This window comes from Nesoenas mayeri (assembly GCF_963082525.1).
Source record: "Nesoenas mayeri genome assembly, contig: SCAFFOLD_97, whole genome shotgun sequence".
Taxonomy (NCBI): Eukaryota; Metazoa; Chordata; class Aves; order Columbiformes; family Columbidae; genus Nesoenas; species Nesoenas mayeri.
Genome location: NW_027660023.1, coordinates 25,149 through 48,172, shown reverse-complemented (window position 1 = coordinate 48,172; position 23,024 = coordinate 25,149). Strand labels below are relative to the sequence as shown.

Sequence of the window (23,024 nt, the reverse complement as noted above, 5' to 3'; positions counted from 1 at the left end):
AGTCTGTCCGTCCGTCCACCCCTCCCCGCCAGCCGCCGTCGGCCATTTTAGCCTCAATCTCAGGGATTTTCATCTGTAGACCAAAACCACCCCAAAAGCAGCTCAGGGGGCGGCGCTGGGGGGAATTTCCTGTAGAAAAACCCAAGACTTTTGCTCAAAAAAGAGGTTCTGGAGTCGGCCATCTTGTTCCTCCAACCAGGGCGGGGCCCTTAAAGGGGCAGCATGCGGGCGGCCATCTTGTCCCCACCCCCTTTTGTTGTCCCCACATGTTGACACCGGGTGCCTTTACCATCCATTTATTGTCCAATGAGGTGACACTGGGGGGGTCGGTGACACTTGGGGGGGGGTCGGTGACACTTGGGGGGGGGTCGGTGACACCGGGCGTCCCCATTGGCCGCAGCGATGACGTCACCGTCCTCGTCACACCGTCCACTTCAGGCACCTGTAGGGGGGGGGAGGGGAAGGTCAAGGGGGTCATGTGACCCCCAGCTCCTTGTCACACGCGTCCCCATGTCCCCACTCCCCCATTTACTCTGTGTCCCTTTGGGCATCATGGCCTACACAGGCCTAGGCCAAAGGCCACCATTATCCCCCCAAATGTCACCCAAATGTCCCGCCAATGTCCCCCCCGCACCAACAGTGTCACCCCCTTATTCCAAGGGTGTCCCCCCCAATTTTACAGGGTGTCCCCCCCCAATTTTATGGGGTGTCACGAGCCAACGGGCCCAACACAACATGGCGCCACGGCCTACACAGCCCTAGGCCAAGAACCACCATTGTCCCCCCAAATGTCCCCCAAATGTCCCCCCAATGTCCCCCCCACCCCCAGGGGTGTCCCCCCAACATCCCCCCCCAACATCCCCCCCAATTTTACGGGGTGTCCCCCCCAATTTTATGGGGTGTCCTGAGCCAATGGGCCCAACACAACATGGCGCCACGGCCTACACAGGCCTAGGCCAAGAGCCACCATTGTCCCTCCAAATGTCCCCCAAACGTCCCCAAATGTCACCCAAATGTCCCCCCACCATCCCCTCCACCCCCAGGGGTGTCCCCCCAATTTCACGGGGTGTCCCCCCCAATTTTATGGGGTGTCCTGAGCCAATGGGCCCAACACAACATGGCGCCACGGCCTACACAGCCCTAGGCCAAGAGCCACCATTGTCCCCCCAAATGTCCCCCAAACGTCCCCAAATGTCACCCAAATGTCCCCCCACCATCCCCTCCACCCCCAGGGGTGTCCCCCCAATTTCACGGGGTGTCCCCCCCAATTTTATGGGGTGTCCTGAGCCAATGGGCCCAACACAACATGGCGCCACGGCCTACACAGGCCTAGGCCAAGAGCCACCACTGTCCCCCCCAATGTCCCCCAAACGTCCCCAAATGTCACCCAAATGTCCCCCCACCATCCCCTCCACCCCCAGGGGTGTCCCCCCCAATTTTATGGGGTGTCCTGAGCCAATGGGCCCAACACAACATGGCGCCACGGCCTACACAGGCCTAGGCCAAGAGCCACCATTGTCCCCCCAAATGTCCCCCAAATGTCCCCAAATGTCACCCAAATGTCCCCCAAATGTCCCCCCCACACCAACAGTGTCACCCCCTTATTCCAGGGGTGTCCCCCCCAATTTTCTGGGGTGTCTTGACCCAGCGGGCCCAACACAACATGGCGCCACGGCCTACACAGGCCTAGGCCAAGAGCCACCATTGTCCCCCCAAATGTCCCTGAAACGTCCCCAAATGTCACCCAAATGTCCCCCCACCATCCCCTCCACCCCCAGGGGTGTCCCCCCAATTTCACGGGGTGTCCCCCCCAATTTTATGGGGTGTCCTGAGCCAATGGGCCCAACACAACATGGCGCCACGGCCTACACAGGCCTAGGCCAAGAGCCACCATTGTGCCCCTAAATGTCCCCCAAACGTCCCCAAATGTCACCCAAATGTCCCCCCACCATCCCCTCCACCCCCAGGGGTGTCCCCCCAATTTCACGGGGTGTCCCCCCCAATTTTATGGGGTGTCCTGAGCCAACGGGCCCAACACAACATGGCGCCACGGCCTACACAGCCCTAGGCCAAGAGCCACCATTGTCCCCCCAAATGTCCCCCAAACATCCCCCCAATGTCCCCCCCACCCCCAGGGGTGTCCCCCCAACATCCCCCCCCAACATCCCCCCCAATTTTACGGGGTGTCCCCCCCAATTTTATGGGGTGTCCTGAGCCAATGGGCCCAACACAACATGGCGCCACGGCCTACACAGGCCTAGGCCAAGAGCCACCATTGTCCCCCCAAATGTCCCCCAAACGTCCCCAAATGTCACCCAAATGTCCCCCCACCATCCCCTCCACCCCCAGGGGTGTCCCCCCAATTTCACGGGGTGTCCCCCCCAATTTTATGGGGTGTCCTGAGCCAATGGGCCCAACACAACATGGCGCCACGGCCTACACAGGCCTAGGCCAAGAGCCACCATTGTCCCCCCAAATGTCCCCCAAACGTCCCCAAATGTCCCCCGCACCCCCAGGGGTGTCCCCCCCGTGTCCCCCCCCGTGTCACCGTGTGTCGCGGTGGGTGCCGAGGCAGCGGGCGCAGCAGAAGCGGGCGCCGCAGCTCACGCAGGCGTAGGCCGAGGGGAAACCGCAGACGGCGCAAAAATGGCGGGGGGGGCGGCGGGAAGGGCCCGCGCAGGCCGACACGTAGTTGGGACCCTCGGCCGCGTTCAGGTTCTGCTTTTGGGGGGGGGGACATAACAGGGGGGGGTCACCCCAAAATCCAACAGAGTGACCCCGAAGTCGTCAAGTTGCCGCGAAATCCCGGCGCGAAACGCGCAAAAAACGGCCGAAAAATGGCTCCAAATGGTTCAAAATGGGCTAAAACCCCCCCAAAAATGGTCCAAAACACCCCAAAATTCAGCTTGTGCAGCAAAAATGTGGGGAGACCCCCCCAAAATGCTTCAAGAGCCCCCCAAAAATAGGCTTCGTAGACCTAAATTCATCCCAAATATGCCCCAAAAAGAGCCACCAGAACCCCAAAAATAGACACAACCCCCCCAAAAATGGCTCAAAACACCCCAAAATTCATCTTGTGCATCAAAAATGTACCGAGACCCCCCCAAAATTGATCTTGAGCCCCTAAATCCCCCCTGGGTGCCCCAAATACCCCCCAAAATGCTCCAAAACTACCCTAAAAAGAGCCCCCAAAATGGGCACAAGAAACCCCCAAAATGGGCATAAGAATCCCCCAAAATGTCCCAAAACTGCCCCAAAAATGCACCTGAGACCCCCCCAAACCCCCCAAATTAACCCAGGGCCCCAAAACCACACTGAGACCCCCCCAAAAAGCTTCAAGACTCCCCCAAAAATAGGCTTCATAAATCTAAATTCCTCCCTTGGTGACCCAAATATACCTCAAAACTACCCCAAAAAGAGCCCCCAAATGTCCCAAAATTGCCCCAAAAATGCACCTGAGACCCCCCCAAACCCCCCAAATTAACCCAGGACCCCAAAATGCACTGAGACCCCCCCAAAAAGCTTCAAGACCTCCCCAAAATAGGCTTCGTAGACCTAAATTCAAACCTTGGTGACCCAAATATACCTCAAAACTACCTCAAAACTACCTCAAAAAGAGCCCCCAAATGTCCCAAAATTGCCCCAAAAATGCACCTGAGACCCCCCCAAACCCCCCAAATTAACCCAGGACCCCAAAATGCACTGAGACCCCCCCAAAAAGCTTCAAGACCCCCCCAAAATAGGGTCTTGTAGCCCTAAATTCATCCTTTGTGACCCAAAATGCACCCAAACTACCCCAAAAAGAGACCCTAGAGCACCCAAAATGGCCCAAAACTGCCCCAAAAATGCACCTGAGACCCCCCCCAAACCCCCCAAATTAACCCAGGGCCCCAAAACCACACTGAGACCCCCCCAAATTGTCTCTTGTAACCCTAAATTCATCCCTGGGTACCCCAAATATGCCCTAAACTAGACCCCAGTGCCTCAAAAATAGACACAAGACCCCCCAAAAATGTCCCCAAATGAGCCCCCAGAGCCCCCAAAATACACCTGAGACCCCCCCAAGCCCCCCAAATTAACCCAGGGCCCCAAAACCACACTGAGACCCCCCAAAAAGCTTCAAGACCCCCCCAATTATTCTCTTGCACCCCTAAATCTCCCCTTGGGTGCCCCAAAATGCCCCAGAAAGGGCCCCCAGAGTCTCCAAAATCCCCCCCAAAATGCCCCCAAAAGAGCCCGCAGAGCCCCTAAAATACACCTGAGACCCCCCCAAGCCCCCCAAATTAACCCAGCGCCCCAAAACCGCTCTGAGACCCCCCAAATTTGTCTCCCCCCGCCCCCAAACCTGCTCCTCCAGCAGCGCCTGGAAGTTCTTGCGGAACCGCAGCTTGAAATGGTCACCCCGAGTTTTCTTCTTCTTCTTGCCTGGGACCCCCCCAAATATCAGACACCCCTCAATATGAGACACCCCCCCAAATATCAGACACCCCCCAATGTGAGACACCCCCCAATGTGAGACCCCCAGTTTTCCCAGTTCACCCGAATCCCCCCCAGTTCTCCCCGTTGCCCCCAATCCCCCCCAGTTCTCCCAGTTCACCCCAAATCCCCCCCCAGTTCTCCCAGTTGCCCCCAATCCCCCTCCAGTTCTCCCCAGTTCACCCCAAATCCCCCCCCAGTTCCCCCAGTTGCCCCTAATCCCCCCCCAATTTTCCCAGTTCCCCCCAGTTCTCCCAGTTGCCCCCAATCCCCCCCAGTTCTTCCCAGTTCACCCCAATCCCCCCCCAGTTCTCCCAGTCCCCCTCCAGTTCCCCCAGTTGCCCCCAATCCCCCCCAGTTCTCCCCAGTTCACCCCAAATCCCCCCCCAGTTCTCCCAGTTGCCCCCAACCCCCCCCAGTTCACCCCAAATCCCCCCCCAGTTCTCCCCAGTCTCCCCAGTTCACCTCAAATCCCCCCCCAGTTCTCCCAGTTGCCCCCAATCCCCCCCCAGTTCTCCCCAGTTCACCCCAATCCCCCCCCAGTTCTCCCAGTTGCCCCCAACCCCCCCCAGTTCTTCCCAGTCTCCCCAGTTCACCCCAATCTCCTCCCCAGTTTTCCCAGTTCAACCAGTTCCCTTGATCCCCCACCCCCAGTTCTCCCAGTTCAACCCCAGACCCCCCCAGCTCCCCGAATCCCCCCAGGTCCTAGTGCCCCCCACCGGGTCCCTGTGCCCCCCAACCAGGTCCCTGTGCCCCCCAACCAGGTCCTTGTGCTTCCCCAGGGTCCTAATGCCCCCCACCCGGCTCCTAATACTCCCCAACCAGGTCCTAGTGCCCCCCAGCCCGGGGCCTTGAACTTCCCCAGGGTCCTAGTGCCCCGCAACTCGGGTCCTAATGCTTCTCTGGGTCCTAGTGCCCCACAACCGGGTCCTAGGGCCCGCCAGCCGGGTCCTAGTGCCCCCCACCCCAATTCCCAGTGACCCTCACCCGGGTCCCAGTGACCCCCAACCAGGCCCTAGTGCCCCCCAGCCCGGGGCCTTGAACTTCCCCAGGGGCCTAGTGCACCCCCCAACTGGGTCCTAGTGCCCCCCAACCCGGGTCCCAGTGCTTCTCTGGGTCCTAGTGCCCCCCAACCGGGTCCTTGTGCTTCCCTAGGGTCCTAATGCCCCCCACCTCGGGTCCTAATGCCCCCCACCCGGGTCCTAGTGCACCCCCCAACCGGGTCCTTGTGCTTCTCTGGGTCCTAGTGCCCCCCACCCCAAGTCCCAGTGACCCCCAACCAGGTCCTTGTGCTTCCCCAGGGTCCTAATGTCCCCCACCCGGGTCCCTGTGACCCCCACCCAGGTCCTAGTGCCCCCCAACCCGGGTCCTAGTGCTTCCCCAGGGTCCCAGTGCCCCCCAACCGGGTCCCAGTGCCCCCCAACCGGGTCCCAGTGCCCCCTAACCGGGTCCCAGTGCTTCTCTGGGTCCTGGTGCCCCCCAACCAGGTCCTTGTGCCCCCCCAACCAGGTCTTAGTGTTTCTCTGGGTCCCAGTGACCCCCAACCAGGTCCCAGTGACCACCCTCACTAGTGCTCCCAACTGGGTCCTAGTTCCCCCCAACCCCGTCTTAGTGTTTCTGTGGGTCCTTGTGTCCCCCAACTGGGTCCTGGTGCTTCTCTGGGTCCCAGTGCCCCCCAACCGGGTCCTTGTGACCCCCAAACGGGTCCCAGTGACCCCTAACCGGGGTCCTGATGCTTCTCTGGGTCCTGGTGCCCCCCAACCGGGTCCTTGTGCCCCCACAACCGGGTCTTAGTGTTTCTCTGGGTCCTAGTGCCCCCAATCGGGTCCTTGTGCCCCCCAACCTGGTCTTAGTGCTTCTCTGGGTCCTGCTGGCCCCCAACCAGGTCTTAGTGTTTCTGTGGGTCCTGCTGCCCCGCAACCGGGTCCTGGTGCTTCTCTGGGTCCTTGTGCCCCCAACCCGGGTCTTAATGTTTCTCTGGGTCCCAGTGCCCCCCACCCAGTGTCCAGCAAAACCCAGGACCCGTTTCCAGATCTGAACCCCCCTATTCCCCCCCCCCAAATTGCGGTTCCCCCCCCCCCCCATCCCCCGCACCGGTCTCGGCGGTATCGGCGAAGTTCGGGAGCCGTTTCCCGGGCCGGGGCAGCCCCGCCTGGGGGTCGTCCCCGAAATTATCGTTCTCCAGCGCCTCCAGCTGCCGGTTCAGCCGCCTCTGCCGGGTCGCCCGGTCCAGGACCCGCCGCTGAGCGGCCTCGGGGACCCGCGCTGGAAATGGGGGGGGGGGGGTTAATGGGGACACCGGGACCCCAAAACTGCGGGGGGACTCGGTAACGGGGCTCGGGGACCCCCCCACTGTGACCGGGACCGTTACTGGGGACACCGGGAGCCTCAACCCGGGACACTGGGGAATCCCTGGGACCCCAAAATTGAGGGGGGAGTCGGTAACGGGGCTCGGGGACCCCCCTTTGGAGCCAAAAAGTGCGGGGGGAGTCGGTAACGGGGCTGGGGGACCCCCCTTTGGAGCCTGAAAGTGCGGGGGGAGTCGGTAACGGGGCTCGGGGACCCCCCCACTGTGACCGGGACCGTTACTGGGGACACCGGGAGCCTCAACCCGGGACACCGGGGAACCCCTGGGACCCAAACATTGAGGGGGGAGGCGGTAATGGGGCTGGGGGACCCCCCCACTGTGACTGGGACCGTTACTGGGGACACCGGGAGCCTCAACCCGGGACACCGGGGAACCCCTAGGACCCCAACATTGAGGAGGGAGGCGGTAACGGGGCTGGGGGACCCCCCTTTGGAGCCTGAAAGTGCGGGGGGAGTCGGTAACGGGGCTCGGGGACCCCCCCACTGTGACCGGGACCGTTACTGGGGACACCGGGAGCCTCGACCCGGGACACCGGGGAACCCCTGGGACCCCAAAATTGAGGGGGGAGTCGGTAACGGGGCTGGGGGACCCCCCCACTGTGACCGGGACCGTTACTGGGGACACCGGGAGCCTCAACCCGGGACACTGGGGAACCCCTGGGACCCCAACATTGAGGAGGGAGGCGGTAACGGGGCTGGGGGACCCCCCTTTGGAGCCCGAAACTGCGGCTGGACTCGTTAATGGGACCCGCCCCCCCAACCCCCCACCCCGGGGCCACCGAACCCCCCATTCCAGGACATGGGGACCCCCCCGAGCCGCCGATACCCCGGGAACCGCCCTCCCACGACCCCCAACCTCCCCCCCGGTAACCGGGACCTCCCGAACCGCGACCGACCCGACACCTTCTTCTCCCCCATCTTGCTCCGCAGCGCCACTTCCGCCCTCACCGACGCTACTTCCGCCGCGCTACCCCACCCACTTCCGCCCTCACCCGCCTTCTTCCGCTTCCCCGCCCAATTCGTTGTGGGCGCGCCCCCTGCAGACAAGCCACGCCCCCTTCTCCACGTGGCAGCGCGCTCCGACCACGCCCCTCCTCTGCTCGCATTGGCTGGCGAGGCGGGGCGGCGGGCGCGGATTGGAGGGAGGAGGACACGCCCCCTCGCTTGGCCACGCCCCCCGCGGCAGTCTGGGTGGCGGCGCCATGGCGGAGCCGCCGGTTCGCGCCCCGCGGCCGCTGCTGCCGCTGCTCCCGCTGCTTTTGGGGGTGTTGGTGCCCCCCGCGGGCTCCCGGGGGCCGCCCGGGTCTGGTAGGTCACGGGGTCACGGGGTCAGGGGTCAGCGAGGGGGGGAGGGGGGTGCGGAGGGGGCAAGGGGGTCATTGGGGGTCGGGGTCACAGGGGAGGGGCCGGGGGGTCATTGGAGTCATTGGGGTCAGACGTCACGGGGTCTGGGGGAGGGTCCAGGGGTCATTTGGGGTCATGGGGGTCGGGGTCAGGGGTCATTGGGGGTCAGAGGTTGTAGGGGAGGGGTCAAGGGTCACAGGGAGGTATCAGCTGGGGTCAAAGGTCACAAGGGTGATGCTGGGGGGTCGAGATCACCGGAGGTCAGAGGGCATTGGGTAGGGGTCAAAGGTCACGTGGAGGGGTCAGGGGTCATTTGGTTCAGAGGTCATTGGGGGTCAGGGGTCACAGGGAGCAGATGGAGGTCACCGGGGGGTCAAAGGTCACAAGGGCAATGTTCGGGGGCGGGGTCACCAGGGGTCAGAGGTCACCGGGGGAGGGGCGGGTCAGTGTTTGTTGGTGGGAATGTGGCGGGTCAGGGGTCACGGGGAGGGGTCAGAGGTCACAGGGAGGGGTCAGAGGTCACGGGGAGGGGTCAGAGGTCATGGAGGCGGGGTCAGAGGTCACGACCTTTGACCCCAGAGCAGCTGCTGGTGCTGACGGTGGCGACCGAGGCGACCGACGGGTACGAGCGGTTCCTGCGCTCGGCAAAGCGCTTCAACTACAGCGTGCAGGTGGGCACGGGGACCCAGGAGTTCGGGGGGGACCCAGGAGTTCGGGAGGGACCCAGGAGTTCGGGGGGGGACCCAGGAGTTCGGGAGGGACCCAGGAGTTCGGGGGGGACCCAGGAGTTCGGGAGGGACCCAGGAGTTCGGGGGGGACCCAGGAGTTTGGGGGGGACCCAGGAGTTCGGGAGGGACCCAGGAGTTCGGAGGGGACCCAGGAGTTTGAGGGGGACCCAGGAGTTTGGGGGGGTACCTGGGGGTGGGGGGGACACCCAAAGGGTTGGGGGGGAGGGGCCTAAAAGGGTTGGGGGGGACCCAGGAGTTCGGGGGGGACCCAGGAGTGCGGGGAGGGACCCAGGAGTTCGGGAGGGACCCAGGAGTGCCGGGGTACCCAGGAGTTCGGGGGGACCCAGGAGTTCGGGAGGGGACCCAGAGGTAGGGGGGGACCCAGAGGTGGAGGGGGACCCAGGAGTTTGGGGAGGGACCCAGGAGTTCAGGGGGGACCCAGGAGTGCGGGAGAGACCCAGGAGTTCAGGGGGGACCCAGGAGTGCGGGAGGGACCCAGGAGTTCGGGGGGGGACCCAGGAGTTCGGGGGAACCCAAAGGGTGGGGGAACCCAGGAGTTCGGGGGGACCCAGGAGTTCAGGGAGACCCAGGGGTAGGGGGACCCAGGAGTTCGGGGAGGGACCCGGGGGTAGGGGGACCCAGGAGTTCAGGAGGGACCCAGGAGTTCGGGAGGGACCCAGGAGTTCGGGGGGGACCCAGGAGTTCGGTGAGGGACCCAAAGGGTTGGGGGGGCCCATTAGTTCAAGGAAGGACCCAAGAGTTCGGGGGGACCCAGGAGTTCGGGAGGGGACCCAGGGGTGGGGGGACCCAGAGGTGGGGGGGGACCCAGGAGTTTGGGGAGGGACCCAGGAGTTCGGGAGGGACCCAGGAGTTCGGGGGAACCCAAAGGGTGGGGGGACCCAGGAGTTCGGGGGGACCCAGGAGTTCAGGGAGACCCAGGGGTGGGGGGACCCAGGAGTTCGGGGAGGGACCCGGGGGTGGGGGGGACCCAGGAGTTCGGGGAGGGACCCAGGGGTGGAGGGACCCAGGAGTTTGGGGGGACCCAGGAGTTCGGGGGAGGACCCAAAGGGTGAGAGGGACCCAAAGGGTGGGGGGACCCAGGAGTTCGGGGAGGTACCTGGGGGTGGGGGGGGGCACCCAAAGGGTGGGGGGGACCCAAAGGGTGGGGGGGACCCAGGAGTTCGAGGAGAGACCCAAAGGGTGGGGGGACCCAAGAGTTCGGGGGACCCAGGGGTGGGGGGACCCAGGAGTTCGGGGAGGGACCCAGGGGTGGGGGGGGGCCCACAGCGGGGAACCCTATGGGGGTGGCACTGAGGGGTTGGGGGGGGTCAAGAACCACAAAGGTGATGTGGTGCTGTCCCCCCCCTGGCCCTTGTGTGTCCCCATGTCCCCAATGTCCCCTGTCCCCATATCCCCAATGTCCCAATGTTCCAATGTCCCCCTGTCCCCAATGTCCCCCTGTCCCCATATCCCCATGTTCCCATGTCCCCGTATCCCCAATGTCCCTATGTCCCCCGTCCCCATTCCCCATGTTCCCCTGTCCCCATAATGTCCCCCTGTCCCCATATCGTCCCCCTGTCCCCATATCGTCCCCCTGTCCCCATATCCCCCTGTCCCCATATCCCCATGTCCCCATATCCCCATATCCCCATGTCCCCATATCCCCAATGTCCCCATGTCCCCCTGTCCCCATATTCTCATATCCCTCTGTCCCCATATCCCCAATGTCCCCCATGTCCCCATGTCCCCATGTCCCCATATCCCCATGTCCCCCTGTCCCCCATGTTCCCCTGTCCCCATATCCCCATGTCCCCCTGTCCCCATATCCCCCTGTCCCCATATCCCCCTGTCCCCATATCCCCATGTCCCCATGTCCCCTCATCCCCATGTCCCCTTCTCCCCATATCCCCATATCCCCCTGTCCCCCCCTGTCCCCCCTGTCCCTCCATGTCCCCCATGTCCCACCCCGTCCCCCATATCCCCATGTCCCCATATCCCCCATGTCCCCCCATGTCCCCCCAATGTCCCCCCATGTCCCCCCTGTCCCCCATGTCCCTCTGTCCCCATATCCCCATGTCCCTCTGTCCCCATATCCCCGTGTCCCCCCTGTCCCCATGTCCCCCGTCCCCCTGTCTGTCCCCCCTGTCCCCCCTGTCCCCATGTCCCCATGTCCCCCTGTCCCCCCGTCCCCTGTCTGTCCCCTGTCTGTCCCCCCTGTCCCCAGACGCTGGGCTGGGCCAGGCGTGGCGGGGCGGGGACGTGGCGCACACGGTCGGGGGGGGACAGAAGGTTCGGTGGCTCAAGAGCGCGATGGCCCCGCTGAGGACACGGCAGGACCTGCTGGTGCTGTTTGTGGACAGGTGACAGGGACAGGGGGACAGGGACAGGGGGACAGGGACAGGGGGACGGGGGGACATGGGGATGGGGGGACAGGGGGACATGCGGATATGGGGACAAGGGGACAGGGGAAATGGGGGACAGGGGGATATGGGGACATGGGGGACATTGGGGATATGGGGACAGGGGGACATGGGGATATGGGGACAGGGGGACATGGTTGACGTGGGGACACAGGGACGGGGGATATGGGGACAAGGGGACATGGGGATATGGGGGACAAGGGGCAGGGGGATATGGGGATATGGATGTATGGGGATGGGGACATGGGGATATGGGGACATGGTTGATTTGGGGACAGGGGGGCATGGGGACAGGGGGATATGGGGACATGGGGATGTATGGAGACGTGGGGACAGGGGGATATGGGCATATGGGGACATGGGGGCAGGGGGACATGGGGATATGGGGACAGGGGGACATGGGATATGGGGATATGGGGACAGGGGGACATGGGGATATGGGGACAGGGGGACAGGGAACATGGGACAGGGGGACATGGGATATGGGGACTGCGGGACATGGGGACAGGAGGATATGGGGATATGGGGGACAGGGGGATATGGGGACAGGGGATAAGGAGATATGGGGATGTGGGTATGGGACATGGTTAATTTGGGGACAGGGGGACAAGGAGATATGGGGACATGGTTGATGTGGGGACACAGGGACAGGGGACATGGGGATATGGGGATATGGGGACAAGGGGCAGGGGGACATGGGGGTATGGAGGTATGGGGACAGGGACATGGGGATATGGGGACATGGTTGATTTGGGGACAGGGGGACATGGGGACACACGTGGGGGTCTGGAGGTCCATGTGTGTTTCTATATTAATTTGGGGGGGGGGGGGGAGGGGGTCCAAATGACACGATGGGGGGGGGTTCAGGTGCCCCTAATGCCACCAGACTGACTTTGTCCCTTTGTCCCCCCTTGTCCCTTTGTCCCCCCATTGTCCCCCTGTCCCCCCCCGTTGTCCCTTTGTCCCCCCATTGTCCCCCTGTCCCCCCCCGTTGTCCCTTTGTCCCTCCATTGTCCCCTTGCCCCCCCATTGTCCCCCTGTCCCCCCCCTTGTCCCTTTGTCCCCCCATTGTCCCCCTGTCCCCCCACGTCCCCCTCCTTGTCCCTTTGTCCCCACCTTGTCCCTGTGTCCCCCCATTGTCCCCCTGTGTCCTCCCATTGTCCCCCTGTCCCCCCCTTGTCCCCCCTGTCCCCCCATTGTCCCCTTGTCATCCCCCATTGTCCCTTTGTCCCCCCATTGTCCCCTTGTCATCCCCCCCTTGTCCCTTTGCCCCACCTTGTCCCTTTGTCCCCCCATTGTCCCCCTGTCCCCCCTCATTGTCCCCTTTGTCCCCCCATTGTCCCTTTGCCCCCCATTGTCCCCCTTTCCCCCACCTTGTCCCTTTGTCCCCCCATTGTCCCCCTGTGTCCCCCCATTGTCCCCCTGTCTCCCCCCTTGTCCCTTTGTCCCCCCATTGTCCCCCTGTCCCCCCCCCGTCCCCCCCCTTGTCCCTTTGTCCCCCCCTTGTCCCTTTGTCCCCCCATTGTCCCCCTTTCCCCACCTTGTCCCTTTGTCCCCCCATTGTCCCCCTGTCCCCCCCCATTGTCCCTTTGTCCCCCCATTGTCCCCCTGTCCCCCCCCCGTCCCCCCCTTGTCCCTTTGTCCCCCCATTGTCTCTTTGTCCCCTCATTGTCCCCCTTTCCCCCACCTTGTCCCTTTGTCCCCCCATTGTCCCCCTGTCCCCTCCCGTTGTCCCTTTGTCCCCCCATTGTCCCTTTGCCCCCCCATTGTCCCCCTGTCCCCCCCCTTGTCCCCCTGTCCCCGCATTGTCCCCTTGTCATCCCCCCCTTGTCCCTTTGCCCCCACCTTGTCCCTTTGTCCCCCCCTTGTCCCCCTGTGTCCCCCCCCCCCCAGCTACGACGTTCTGTTTGCCGGGGGCCCCCAAGAGCTGCTGGAGCAGTTTTGGGGGGCGGGGGGGGGGTGGGGGGGGGGTGGGGGTGCTGTTTTCGGCCGAGGGCTTTTGTTGGCCCCAAGAGGAGCTGGCGGCGTCCTACCCCCCCCCCCCCACGGGGGGGCAAAGCCTTCCTCAATTCGGGGGGTACGTGGGGGTTTTGGGGGGGCTGGGGGGTTATGGGGGGTCCTGGGGGTCTTGGGGGGGTCGTGGGGGGGGCGGATCCTTCCTCAGTTTGGGGTACGTGGGGGTTTGGGTGATATGGGGGGGGTTCTTGGTTTGGGGGGTTATGGGGGTACTGGGGGATTTGGGGGGGCCTGGGGGGGCAAATCCTTCTTCAGTTTGGGGGGGCCTGGGGGGTTATGGGGGTACGTGGGGGTTTGGGGGGTCCTGGGGGTTTGGAGGATCTTGGGGTTTTGGGGGGTCCTGGGGGGGCAAATCCTTCCTTAGTTTGGGGGGTCATGGGGGGTTATGGGGGGTCCTGGGGGGGTTTGGGGGGTCCTGGGGGGGGGAAATCCTTCCTCAGTTTGGGGGGTACATGGGGGTTTGGGGGGGGTCTTGGGAGTTTGGGGGGGTCTTTTGGGGGGGGGGGTCTTGGGGATTTGGGGGGGTCCTGGGGGGGTAAATCCTTCCTTAATGTGGGGGGGTACAGGAGGGTTTGGGGGGGTCTTGGGGGTTATTGGGGTGTCCTGGAGGGGTAAATCCTTCCTTAATGTGGGGGGGTACAGGGGGGTTTGGGGGGGTCTTGGGGGTTATTGGGGTGTCCTGGGGGGGGCAAATCCTTCCTTAGTGTGGGGGGTACATGGGGGTTTGGGGGGATCTTGGGGTTTGGGGGGTGTTTTTGGGGGGGGGTCTTGGGGATTTGGGGGGTCCTGGGGGGGGTAAATCCTTCCTTAATGTGGGGGGGGTACAGGAGGGTTTGGGGGGGTCTTGGGGGTTATTGGGGTGTCCTGGGGGGGTAAATCCTTCCTTAATGTGGGGGGGTACAGGGGGGTTTGGGGAGGTCTTGGGGGTTATTGGGGTGTCCTGGGGGGGCAAATCCTTCCTTAGTGTGGGGGGTACATAGGGGTTTGGGGGGTCTTGAGGGTTTGGGGGGTGTTTTGGGGGGGGTCTTGGGGGTTATTGGGGTGTCCTGGGGGGGGCAAATCCTTCCTTAATTTGGGGGGTATAGGGGGGTTTGGGGGGGTCCTGAGGGTTTTGGGGGGGTCCTGGGGGGGGGTAAGTCCGTCCTTAATGTGGGGGGGTCCTGGGGGTTTGGGGGGTCCCTGGGGGGGTAGATACTTCCTTAATGTGGGGGGTACAGGGGAGTTTGGGGGAGTCTTGGGGGTTTAGGGGGTCTTTTTTGGGGGGGGTCTTGGGGATTTGAGGGGTCCTGGGGGGGGTAAATCCTTCCTTAATGTGGGGGGTACGGGGGGTTTGGGGGGGTCTTGGGTGTTTGGGGGGTTTTTTGGGGGGGCAAATCCTTCCTTAATGTGGGGGATACAGGGGGAGTTTGGGGGGGTCTTGGGGGTTTGGGGGGGGTCTTTTTGGAGGGGGTCTTGGGGATTTGGGGGGTCCTGGGGGGGGGTAAATCCTTCCTTAATGTGGGGGGTACATGGGGGTTTGGGGGGGTCATGGGGGGTTATGGGGGTTTGGGGAGTCGTGAAGAGTTTGGGAGGGTCCTGGAGGGGATGTGGGGGGGGTCCTGGGGACACATCTATGGGGGAGGAAGGGGGGGGGCAGATTGGGGGTGTCCATGGGGGCTGGGGGAACTTTTGGGGTCGCCCCCTTGGGGCTGTAATTTTGGGGGTTCCCCCCAAGTGGTTCCTATTTTGGGGTCCCCCCATGAGGGTGGAAATGTCCCATTTTGAGGTCCCCCCCGATAGTGGAATGTCCCATTTTGGGGTCCCCCCCTAAGAGTGGAATATCCCATTTTGGGGTCCCCCCCCAGGGTGGAATGTCCCATTTTAGGGGTCCCCCTAAGAGTGGAATGTCCCATTTTGGAGTCCCCCCCAAGAGTGGAATGTCCCATTTTGGGGTCCCCCCCTAAGAGTGGAATGTCCCATTTTGGGGTTCCCCCCCCAATAGTGGAATGTCCCATTTTGGGGTCCCCCCTGAGGGCGGAATGTTCCATTTTGGGTCCCCTCAAAAGGTGTTAATTTGAGGTTTGCCTCCCCCGGGAGTCCCAATTTTGGAGTTCCCTATGGGGGGGTTAATTTTGGGGTGTCCCCCCCCCAGGATTTTTGGGGTTCGCTCCGGCCGTTTGGCGCCTGGTGGAGCGTTGGCGCTTCCGCGACGACGACGACGACCAGTTGTTCTACACCCGCCTCTACCTGAACCCCCATATCCGGGTGAGCCCCCCCAAAATAACACCCCCCCCCCAGGACCCCCCTTGAACCCCAAAATACCCCCCAGGACCCCCCCAAACCCCCCTGAACCCCCAAATCCCCCCCCGTTCTATACCCACTTCTATCTGAACCCCCATATCTGTGTGAGCCCCCCCAAAATAACACCCCCCACAGGACCCCCCTGAACCCCAAAATACCCCCCAGGACCCCCCCAAACCCCCCTGAACCCCAAATCCCCCCCCATTCTACACCCACTTCTATCTGAACCCCCATATCTGTGTGAGCCCCCCCAAAATAACACACCCCCCCAGGACCCCCTTGAACCCCAAAATACCCCCAGGACCCCCCCAAACCCCCCTGAACCCCCAAATCCCCCCCCGTTCTACACCCACTTCTATCTGAACCCCCATATCTGTGTGAGCCCCCCCAAAATAACACACCCCCCCGGACCCCCCTGAACCCCAAAATACCCCCCAGGACCCCCCCAAATGCTCCTGGACCCCCAAATCTCCCCCTGTTCTACACCCGCTTCTACCTGGACGCCCATATCTGGGTGAGCCCCCCCAAAATAAACACACCCCCCGAGGACCCCCCTGAACCCCAAAATACCCCCCAGGACCCCCCCAAACCCCCCTGAACCCCCAAATCCCCCCCATTCTATACCCACTTCTATCTGAACCCCCATATCTGGGTGAGCCCCCCCAAATAACACCCCCCCACAGGACCCCCCTGAACCCCAAAATACCCCCCAGGACCCCCCCAAACCCCCCTGAACCCCAAATCCCCCCCCGTTCTACACCCACTTCTATCTGAACCCCCATATCTGTGTGAGCCCCCCCAAAATAACACACCCCCCGAGGACCCCCCTGAACCCCAAAATACCCCCCAGGACCCCCCCAAACCCCCCTGAACCCCAAATCCCCCCCCATTCTACACCCACTTCTATCTGAACCCCCATATCTGTGTGAGCCCCCCCAAAATAACACACCCCCCCAGGACCCCCTTGAACCCCAAAATACCCCCCAGGACCCCCCAAACCCCCCTGAACCCCTAAATCCCCCCCCGTTCTACACCCACTTCTATCTGAACCCCCATATCTGTGTGAGCCCCCCCAAAATAACACACCCCCCCGGACCCCCCTGAACCCCAAAATACCCCCCAGGACCCCCCAAATGCTCCTGGACCCCCAAATCTCCCCCTGTTCTACACCCGCTTCTACCTGGACGCCCATATCTGGGTGAGCCCCCCCCAAAATAACACACCCCCCGAGGACCCCCCTGAACCCCAAAATACCCCCCAGGACCCCCCCAAACCCCCCTGAACCCCAAATCCCCCCCCATTCTATACCCACTTCTATCTGAACCCCCCATATCTGGGTGAGCCCCCCCAAATAACACCCCCCCACAGGACCCCCCTGAACCCCAAAATACCCCCCAGGACCCCCCCAAACCCCCCTGAACCCCCAAATCCCCCCCGTTCTACACCCACTTCTATCTGAACCCCCATATCTGTGTGAGCCCCCCAAAATAACACACCCCCCCGGACCCCCCTGAACCCCAAAATACCCCCCAGGACCCCCCCAAATGCTCCTGGACCCCCAAATCTCCCCCTGTTCTACACCCGCTTCTACCTGGACGCCCATATCTGGGTGAGCCCCCCCAAATAACACCCCCCCACAGGACCCCCCTGAACCCCAAAATACCCCCCAGGACCCCCCCAAACCCCCCTGAACCCCCAAATCCCCCCCCGTTCTACACCCACTTCTATCTGAACCCCCATATCTGCGTGAGCCCCCCCAAAATAACACACCCTCTCGGGACCCCCCCAAATCCCCCCCTGAACCCCCAAATCCCCCCTGAACCCCAAAATACCCCCCAGGACCCCCCCAAATGCTCCTGGACCCCCAAATCCCCCCCTGTTCTACACCCGCTTCTACATGAACCCCCATATTTGAGTGAGCCCCCCAAAATAACACACCCCCCCCGGGACCCCCCTGAACCCCAAAATACCCCCCAGGACCCCCCCAAATGCTCCTGGACCCCCAAATCCCCCCCTGTTCTACACCCGCTTCTACATGAACCCCCATATTTGGATGAGCCCCCCCAAATAACACACCCCCCCAAATCTCCCTTGAACCCCAAAATATCCCCCAGGACCCCCCCAAACCCCCCTGAACCCCCAAATCCCCCCTGAACCCCAAAACCCCCCCCCCAGCCCCCCCCCCAAATCCACCCCTGAACCCCCAAATCCACCTCTGCACCCCCAAATCCCCCCTGAACCCCAACACCCCCCCAGGACCCCCCCAAATCCCCCCCTGAACCCCCAAATCCACCCCTGCACCCCCAAATTTCTGCTGAACCCCAGAACCCCCCCAGGACCCCCCCCCAAACCCCCTCTGAACCCCCAAATCCCCCCTGAACCCCAACCCCCCCCCGGACTCCCCCAAACCCCCCTGGATCCCCTATTTTTGGTGACGCCCCTAACCTCTTATTTATTCCCCTAAGACCCCCTTTGGCCCTCCCCCCCCCAATTTTTGGGACCCCCCCGAACCCCAATACTTCCTCACCCCCCTAACCCCCATTTCCCCCCCAAAACCTCCTGTAACCCCCCCAAACCCCCCCATACCCCCTCCCCCCATTTTTAGGGACCGCCATAACCCCCCCCAATTTTTGGGACCCCCCCCCGAACCCCAATATTCCCCCCCCAGGATGAACTTGGTCTTGCCCTTGACCACCACTCGCACATCTTCCAGAACCTCAACGGCGCCCTCGGTAAATTTAGGGGTTCAAGGGGGGTTTTGGGGACCCCCCCCAAAATATTGGGGTACAGGGGGGGTCCCCTAAACCTTCCCCCCCCCCCCCAAAATAGATGAAGTGGTGCTAAAGTTCCAGCCGGGGGGGGTTCGGGTGCGCAACGTGGTGACGGATTCGCTGCCCGTGGTCATTCATGGCAATGGACCCACCAAGGTACAGGGGGGTCCCCAAAATCATGGGGGCCCCCCCAAAATTTTGGAGACCCCCCCAGACCTCCAAAACCCCCCAAATTTGCTCCCCCAACCCCCTAATTTCGCCCTAAAATCCCCCTTTGTGTTGGTCATGGTGAATCATGGCAATGGACCCACCAAGGTACAGGGGGGTCCCCAAAATCATAGGGGCCCCCCCAAATTTTGGGGACCCCCCCCGAACCCCTGGGACCCTCCCAGGACCCCCAAATTCACCCCAAGCCCCCCCACATGTTGTCCATGATGTTTCATGGCAATGGACCCACCACGATACGGGGGGTCCCCAAAATCATGAGGGCCCCCCCAAAATTTTGGGGACCCCCCCAGACCCCCTAACTCCCCCAAATTTGCCCCCCAACCCCCCAAATTCACCCCAAAACCCCCCTATGTGTTAGCCATGGTGATTTATGGCAACAGCTCCCCCAATGTACAGGGGGTACCCCAAAATCATGGGGGCCCCCCCCAAAATTTTGGGGACCCCCCCCAAATCCATGGGGCCCCCCAGGGCCTCCATGATCCCCCCCAAACCCTTGGGACACCCCAAAACCTACAGGGACCCCCCTAAACCCACTAACGAGTTTTGGGGTCTCTGGGGGGTGTTGGGGGGTTGAGGGGGGTCCCCAATATTTGGTGGGGGAGGGCGGGGGGTTTTGGGGTCCCCAATGGGCTTTTGGGGTCCCTGAGGGCTTTTGGGGTCCCCAGAGGGGTTTTGGGGTTCCCAGCGGGTTTTGGGGTCCCTGGGGGGGTCACAGGGGGGTTTTGGGGTCCCTGGGTGCTTTTGGGGTTCCCAGAGGGGTTTTGGGGTTCACTGGGGCGGTCCCTGGGGATTTTGGGGTTCACTGGGGGGGTCCCTGGAGATTTTGGGGTCCCCTGAGGTTTGTGGGGTCCCTGTGAACTTTTGGGGTGTCCCAGAGGGTTTTGGGGTCCTTGGGGGGGTCACAGGGGCCTTTGGGGTCCCTGGGGGTTTTGGGGTGACTCAGGAGTTTTGGGGTTCCCTGGGGACCCCCAATTTTCATCCCCCCCCCCCCCCCCCCCCAGTTGCAGTTGAACTACCTGGGGAACTACGTCCCCTCAGGCTGGAGCTACGAGGGCGGCTGCGGCGACTGTGACCTTGACCTTCGACCCCTGGACGGGGTCCCGGTATGGGGGTGGGGGGTCCCTGGGGGGAGTTTTGGGGTGCTGGGGGTTGATTTGGGGGTCCAGTGGGTGTTGCGGGGTGTTTTTGGGGTGCTATGGGCTCCCTATGGGACTCTATGGGGCTGCAGGGGCTTTGAACTTGACCTTGACCCCTGGACAAGGTCGGGGAGGGTCTGAGGGGGTTTCGGGGTCCCTGGGGGTTTTTTGGGGTGCTGAGGTCGATTTTTGGGGTGCCGGGGTTGATTTTTGGGGTGCCGGGGGTGTTTCTGGGGTGCTGACGGTTTTGGGGTCCCTGGGGTTTTTTGGGGTGCTGGGGTTGATTTTTGGGGTCCCTGGGGGTTTTTTGGGGTGCCGAGGTCAATTTTTGGGGTGTCGGGGTCGATTTTTGGGGTGCCGGGGTTGATTTTGGGGTGCCGAGGTCAATTTTTGGGGTGCCGGGGTCGATTTTTGGGGTGCCAGGGTCGATTTTTGGGGTGCCGGGGGGTGTTTATGGGGTGCCGGGGGTTGTTTTTGGGGTGCCGGGGGGTGTCTGGGTGCTGACGCTGCGGGGGTCCGCAGGGGGCGGAGCTTCCGCGCGTGCTGGTGGGCGTGTTCCTGGAGCAGCCAATCCCGTTCGTGCGGCAGTTCCTGCAGCGCCTCCTGCTGCTGGATTACCCGCCACAGCGCCTGCGCCTCTTCCTGCACTGCGGGGTGCGGGGCCCTTGTCCCCATTGTCCCCATGTCCCCATGTCCCATGTCCCATGTCCCCATATCCCCATATCCCATTATGCACATGTCCCCCTGTCCCCATGTCCCCCTGTCCCCATGTCACATTATCCCCCCTGTCCCCATATCCCCCTGTCCCCATGTCCCCCTGTCCCCTGTCCCCATATCCCCATGTCCCATTGGCCACATGTCCCCATGTCCCCCAGTCTCCCTGTCCCCATGTCCCCCTTGTTCCCCATACCCCCCTGTTCCCCTGTTCCCATGTCCCCATATCCCCGTATCGCCCTGTCCCCATGTCCCCATGTCCCCCTGTCCCCCTGTCCATTGTCCCCATGTCCCCATGTCCCTCTGTCTCCCTGTCTTTATGTCCCCATATCTCCTTGTCCATGTCCCCATATCCCCATGTCCCCCTGTGCCCATATCCCCATATCCCCCTGTCCCCATGTCCCCATGTCCCCATGTCCCCTGTCCCCATGTCCCATGTTCCCATGTCGCTCTGTCCCCTGTCCCCATGTATGTCCCTGTCCCCAGGTGCCGCAGCTCGTGTCCCCATGTCCCATGTCCCCATGTCCCATGTCCCCATGTCCCCTGTCCCCGTGTCCCCAGGTGCCGCAGCTCGTGTCCCCATGTCTCATGTCCCCATGTCCATGTCCCCCTGTCCCCAGGTGCCGCAGCTCATGTCCCATGTCCCCATGTCCCCATGTCCCCATGTCCATGTCCCATGTCCATGTCCCTGTCCCCAGGTGCCGCAGCTCGTGTCCCATGTCCCCATGTCCATGTCCATGTCCCTGTCCCCAGGTGCCGCAGCTCGTGTCCCATGTCCCCATGTCCATGTCCATGTCCCTGTCCCCAGGTGCCGCAGCTCGTGTCCCATGTCCCCATGTCCATGTCCATGTCCCTGTCCCCAGGTGCCGCAGCTCGTGTCCCATGTCCCCATGTCCATGTCCCCATGTCCATGTCCCTGTCCCCAGGTGCCGCAGCTCGTGTCCCATGTCCCCATGTCCATGTCCATGTCCCTGTCCCCAGGTGCCGCAGCTCGTGTCCCATGTCCCCATGTCCATGTCCATGTCCCTGTCCCCAGGTGCCGCAGCTCGTGTCCCATGTCCCCATGTCCATGTCCATGTCCCTGTCCCCAGGTGCCGCAGCTCGTGTCCCATGTCCCCATATCCATGTCCATGTCCCTGTCCCCAGGTGCCGCAGCTCGTGTCCCATGTCCCCATATATGTCCCCTGTCCCTGTCCCCAGGTGCCGCAGCTCGTGTCCCATGTCCCCATGTCCATGTCCATGTCCCTGTCCCCAGGTGCCGCAGCTCGTGTCCCATGTCCCCATGTCCATGTCCATGTCCCTGTCCCCAGGTGCCGCAGCTCGTGTCCCATGTCACCGCGCTGTGGCCGCGGCTGCGCCGTCACTTCGCATCCGCACAGCTCCTGGGACCCCAGGACGGGGCTGGGGGGGGACGCGGCCAGAGACATGGGAATGTATGGGAACGTATGGGGATGTATGGGGATATGGGAACGTATGGGGACATGGGAATGTATGGGGATGCGTGGGGACATGGGCATGTACGGGAACGTATGGGGATGTATGGGGACATGGGGACATATGGGGATGTGTGGGGACATGGGAACGTATGGGGATGTGTGGGGACATGGGGATGTACGGGAACGTATGGGGATGTATGGGGACATGGGGATGTATAGGGACAGGGGAATGTACGGGAATGTATTGGGACATGTGTGGGGACATGGGGATGTATGGGGACAGGGGAATGTGTGGGGACATGTGTGGGGACATGTATGGGGACATGAGGATCTATGGGAACATGTATGGGGACAGGGGGATATATGGGTACATGAGGACATCATGGGAATGTACGGGGACAGGGGGATGTATGGGGGCATGTATGGGGACATGGGGACATATGGGGACATGTATGGGGACAGAGGGATGTATGGGGACATGTGTGGGGGACAGGGGGATGTATGGGGACATGGGGACGTATGGGAACATGTGTGGGGACAGGGGGATCTATGGGAATACGTATGAGAACATATGTGGGAACATGTATGGGGACAGGGGGATCTATGGGGACATGGGAATGTATGGGGACATGTATGGGGACAGGGGGACGTATGGGGACATGTATGGCAACATGGGGATGTATGGGGACGTGTATGGGGACACGGGAATGTATGGGGACATGTGTGGGGACAGGGGGACGTATGGGGTCATGTATGGGGACATGTAGGGGGACATGGGAATGTATGGAGACATGGGGATGTATGGGGACATGTATGGGGACACGTATGGGGACATGGGAATGTATACGAGTGTGTGGGGACATGGGGATGTATGGGGACATGGGGATATATGGGGACAGGGGGATGTATGGGGACATGTATGGGGGCATGGGGATGTATGGGGACATTGGAATATATGGGGATGTATGGGGACATGGGGATGTATGGGGACATGGGGATGTATGGGGACATGTATGGGGACAAGGGGGCATATGGGGACATGCATGGGGACATGGGGATGTATGGGGACATGTATGGGGACAAGGGGGCATATGGGGACATGCATGGG

General features: G+C 62.4%; 2 protein-coding genes across 3 annotated transcripts in view; one reads left to right on the top strand and one right to left on the bottom strand.

The window, feature by feature from the left end:
- Window positions 1-280: 280 nt before the first annotated feature.
- Window positions 281-7,799, bottom strand: ZNHIT1 (zinc finger HIT-type containing 1). 2 transcript variants are annotated; one of them, XM_080364477.1, is made up of 5 exons: window positions 7,740-7,799; window positions 6,571-6,741; window positions 4,346-4,425; window positions 2,549-2,721; window positions 281-442 (listed from the first exon to the last, which is right to left on the bottom strand). In XM_080364477.1, the coding sequence occupies exons 1-5, from the start codon at window positions 7,759-7,761 to the stop codon at window positions 421-423; spliced, it is 468 nt and encodes a 155-aa protein (XP_080220603.1). In that variant the 5' UTR covers window positions 7,762-7,799; the 3' UTR covers window positions 281-420. The 2 variants fall into 2 exon arrangements, with proteins under 2 accessions (XP_080220603.1, XP_080220604.1); XM_080364478.1 differs by having other exon boundaries at window positions 2,549-2,718.
- Window positions 7,800-8,045: 246 nt separating this feature from the next.
- Window positions 8,046-23,024, top strand: part of LOC308052402 (multifunctional procollagen lysine hydroxylase and glycosyltransferase LH3-like) — a gene marked incomplete at its 5' end in the record, with an annotated part of 28,391 nt that continues 13,412 nt past the window's right edge. The window contains 12 exon segments of the mRNA XM_080364482.1: window positions 8,046-8,151; window positions 8,767-8,858; window position 11,140; window positions 11,143-11,275; window positions 13,318-13,412; window positions 15,483-15,595; window positions 18,300-18,363; window positions 18,461-18,558; window positions 19,632-19,733; window positions 20,289-20,420; window positions 20,967-20,980; window positions 21,791-21,913. Coding sequence (XP_080220608.1) covers window positions 8,046-8,151; window positions 8,767-8,858; window position 11,140; window positions 11,143-11,275; window positions 13,318-13,412; window positions 15,483-15,595; window positions 18,300-18,363; window positions 18,461-18,558; window positions 19,632-19,733; window positions 20,289-20,420; window positions 20,967-20,980; window positions 21,791-21,913 — 1,073 coding nt within the window.

What these genes read in the sequence shown, in the direction of transcription:
- ZNHIT1 (XM_080364477.1), bottom strand. Translation starts at nt 7,761, where the DNA reads ATGGGGGAGAAGAAGGTGTCGG. An exon ending in CGCCGATACCGCCGAGACCG is followed by an intron (nt 4,426 to 6,570) that starts GTGCGGGGGATG and finishes GGGGGGTCCCAG; the next exon opens with GCAAGAAGAAGAAGAAAACT. An exon ending in AGGCGCTGCTGGAGGAGCAG is followed by an intron (nt 2,722 to 4,345) that starts GTTTGGGGGCGG and finishes CCCCCCCAAAAG; the next exon opens with CAGAACCTGAACGCGGCCGA.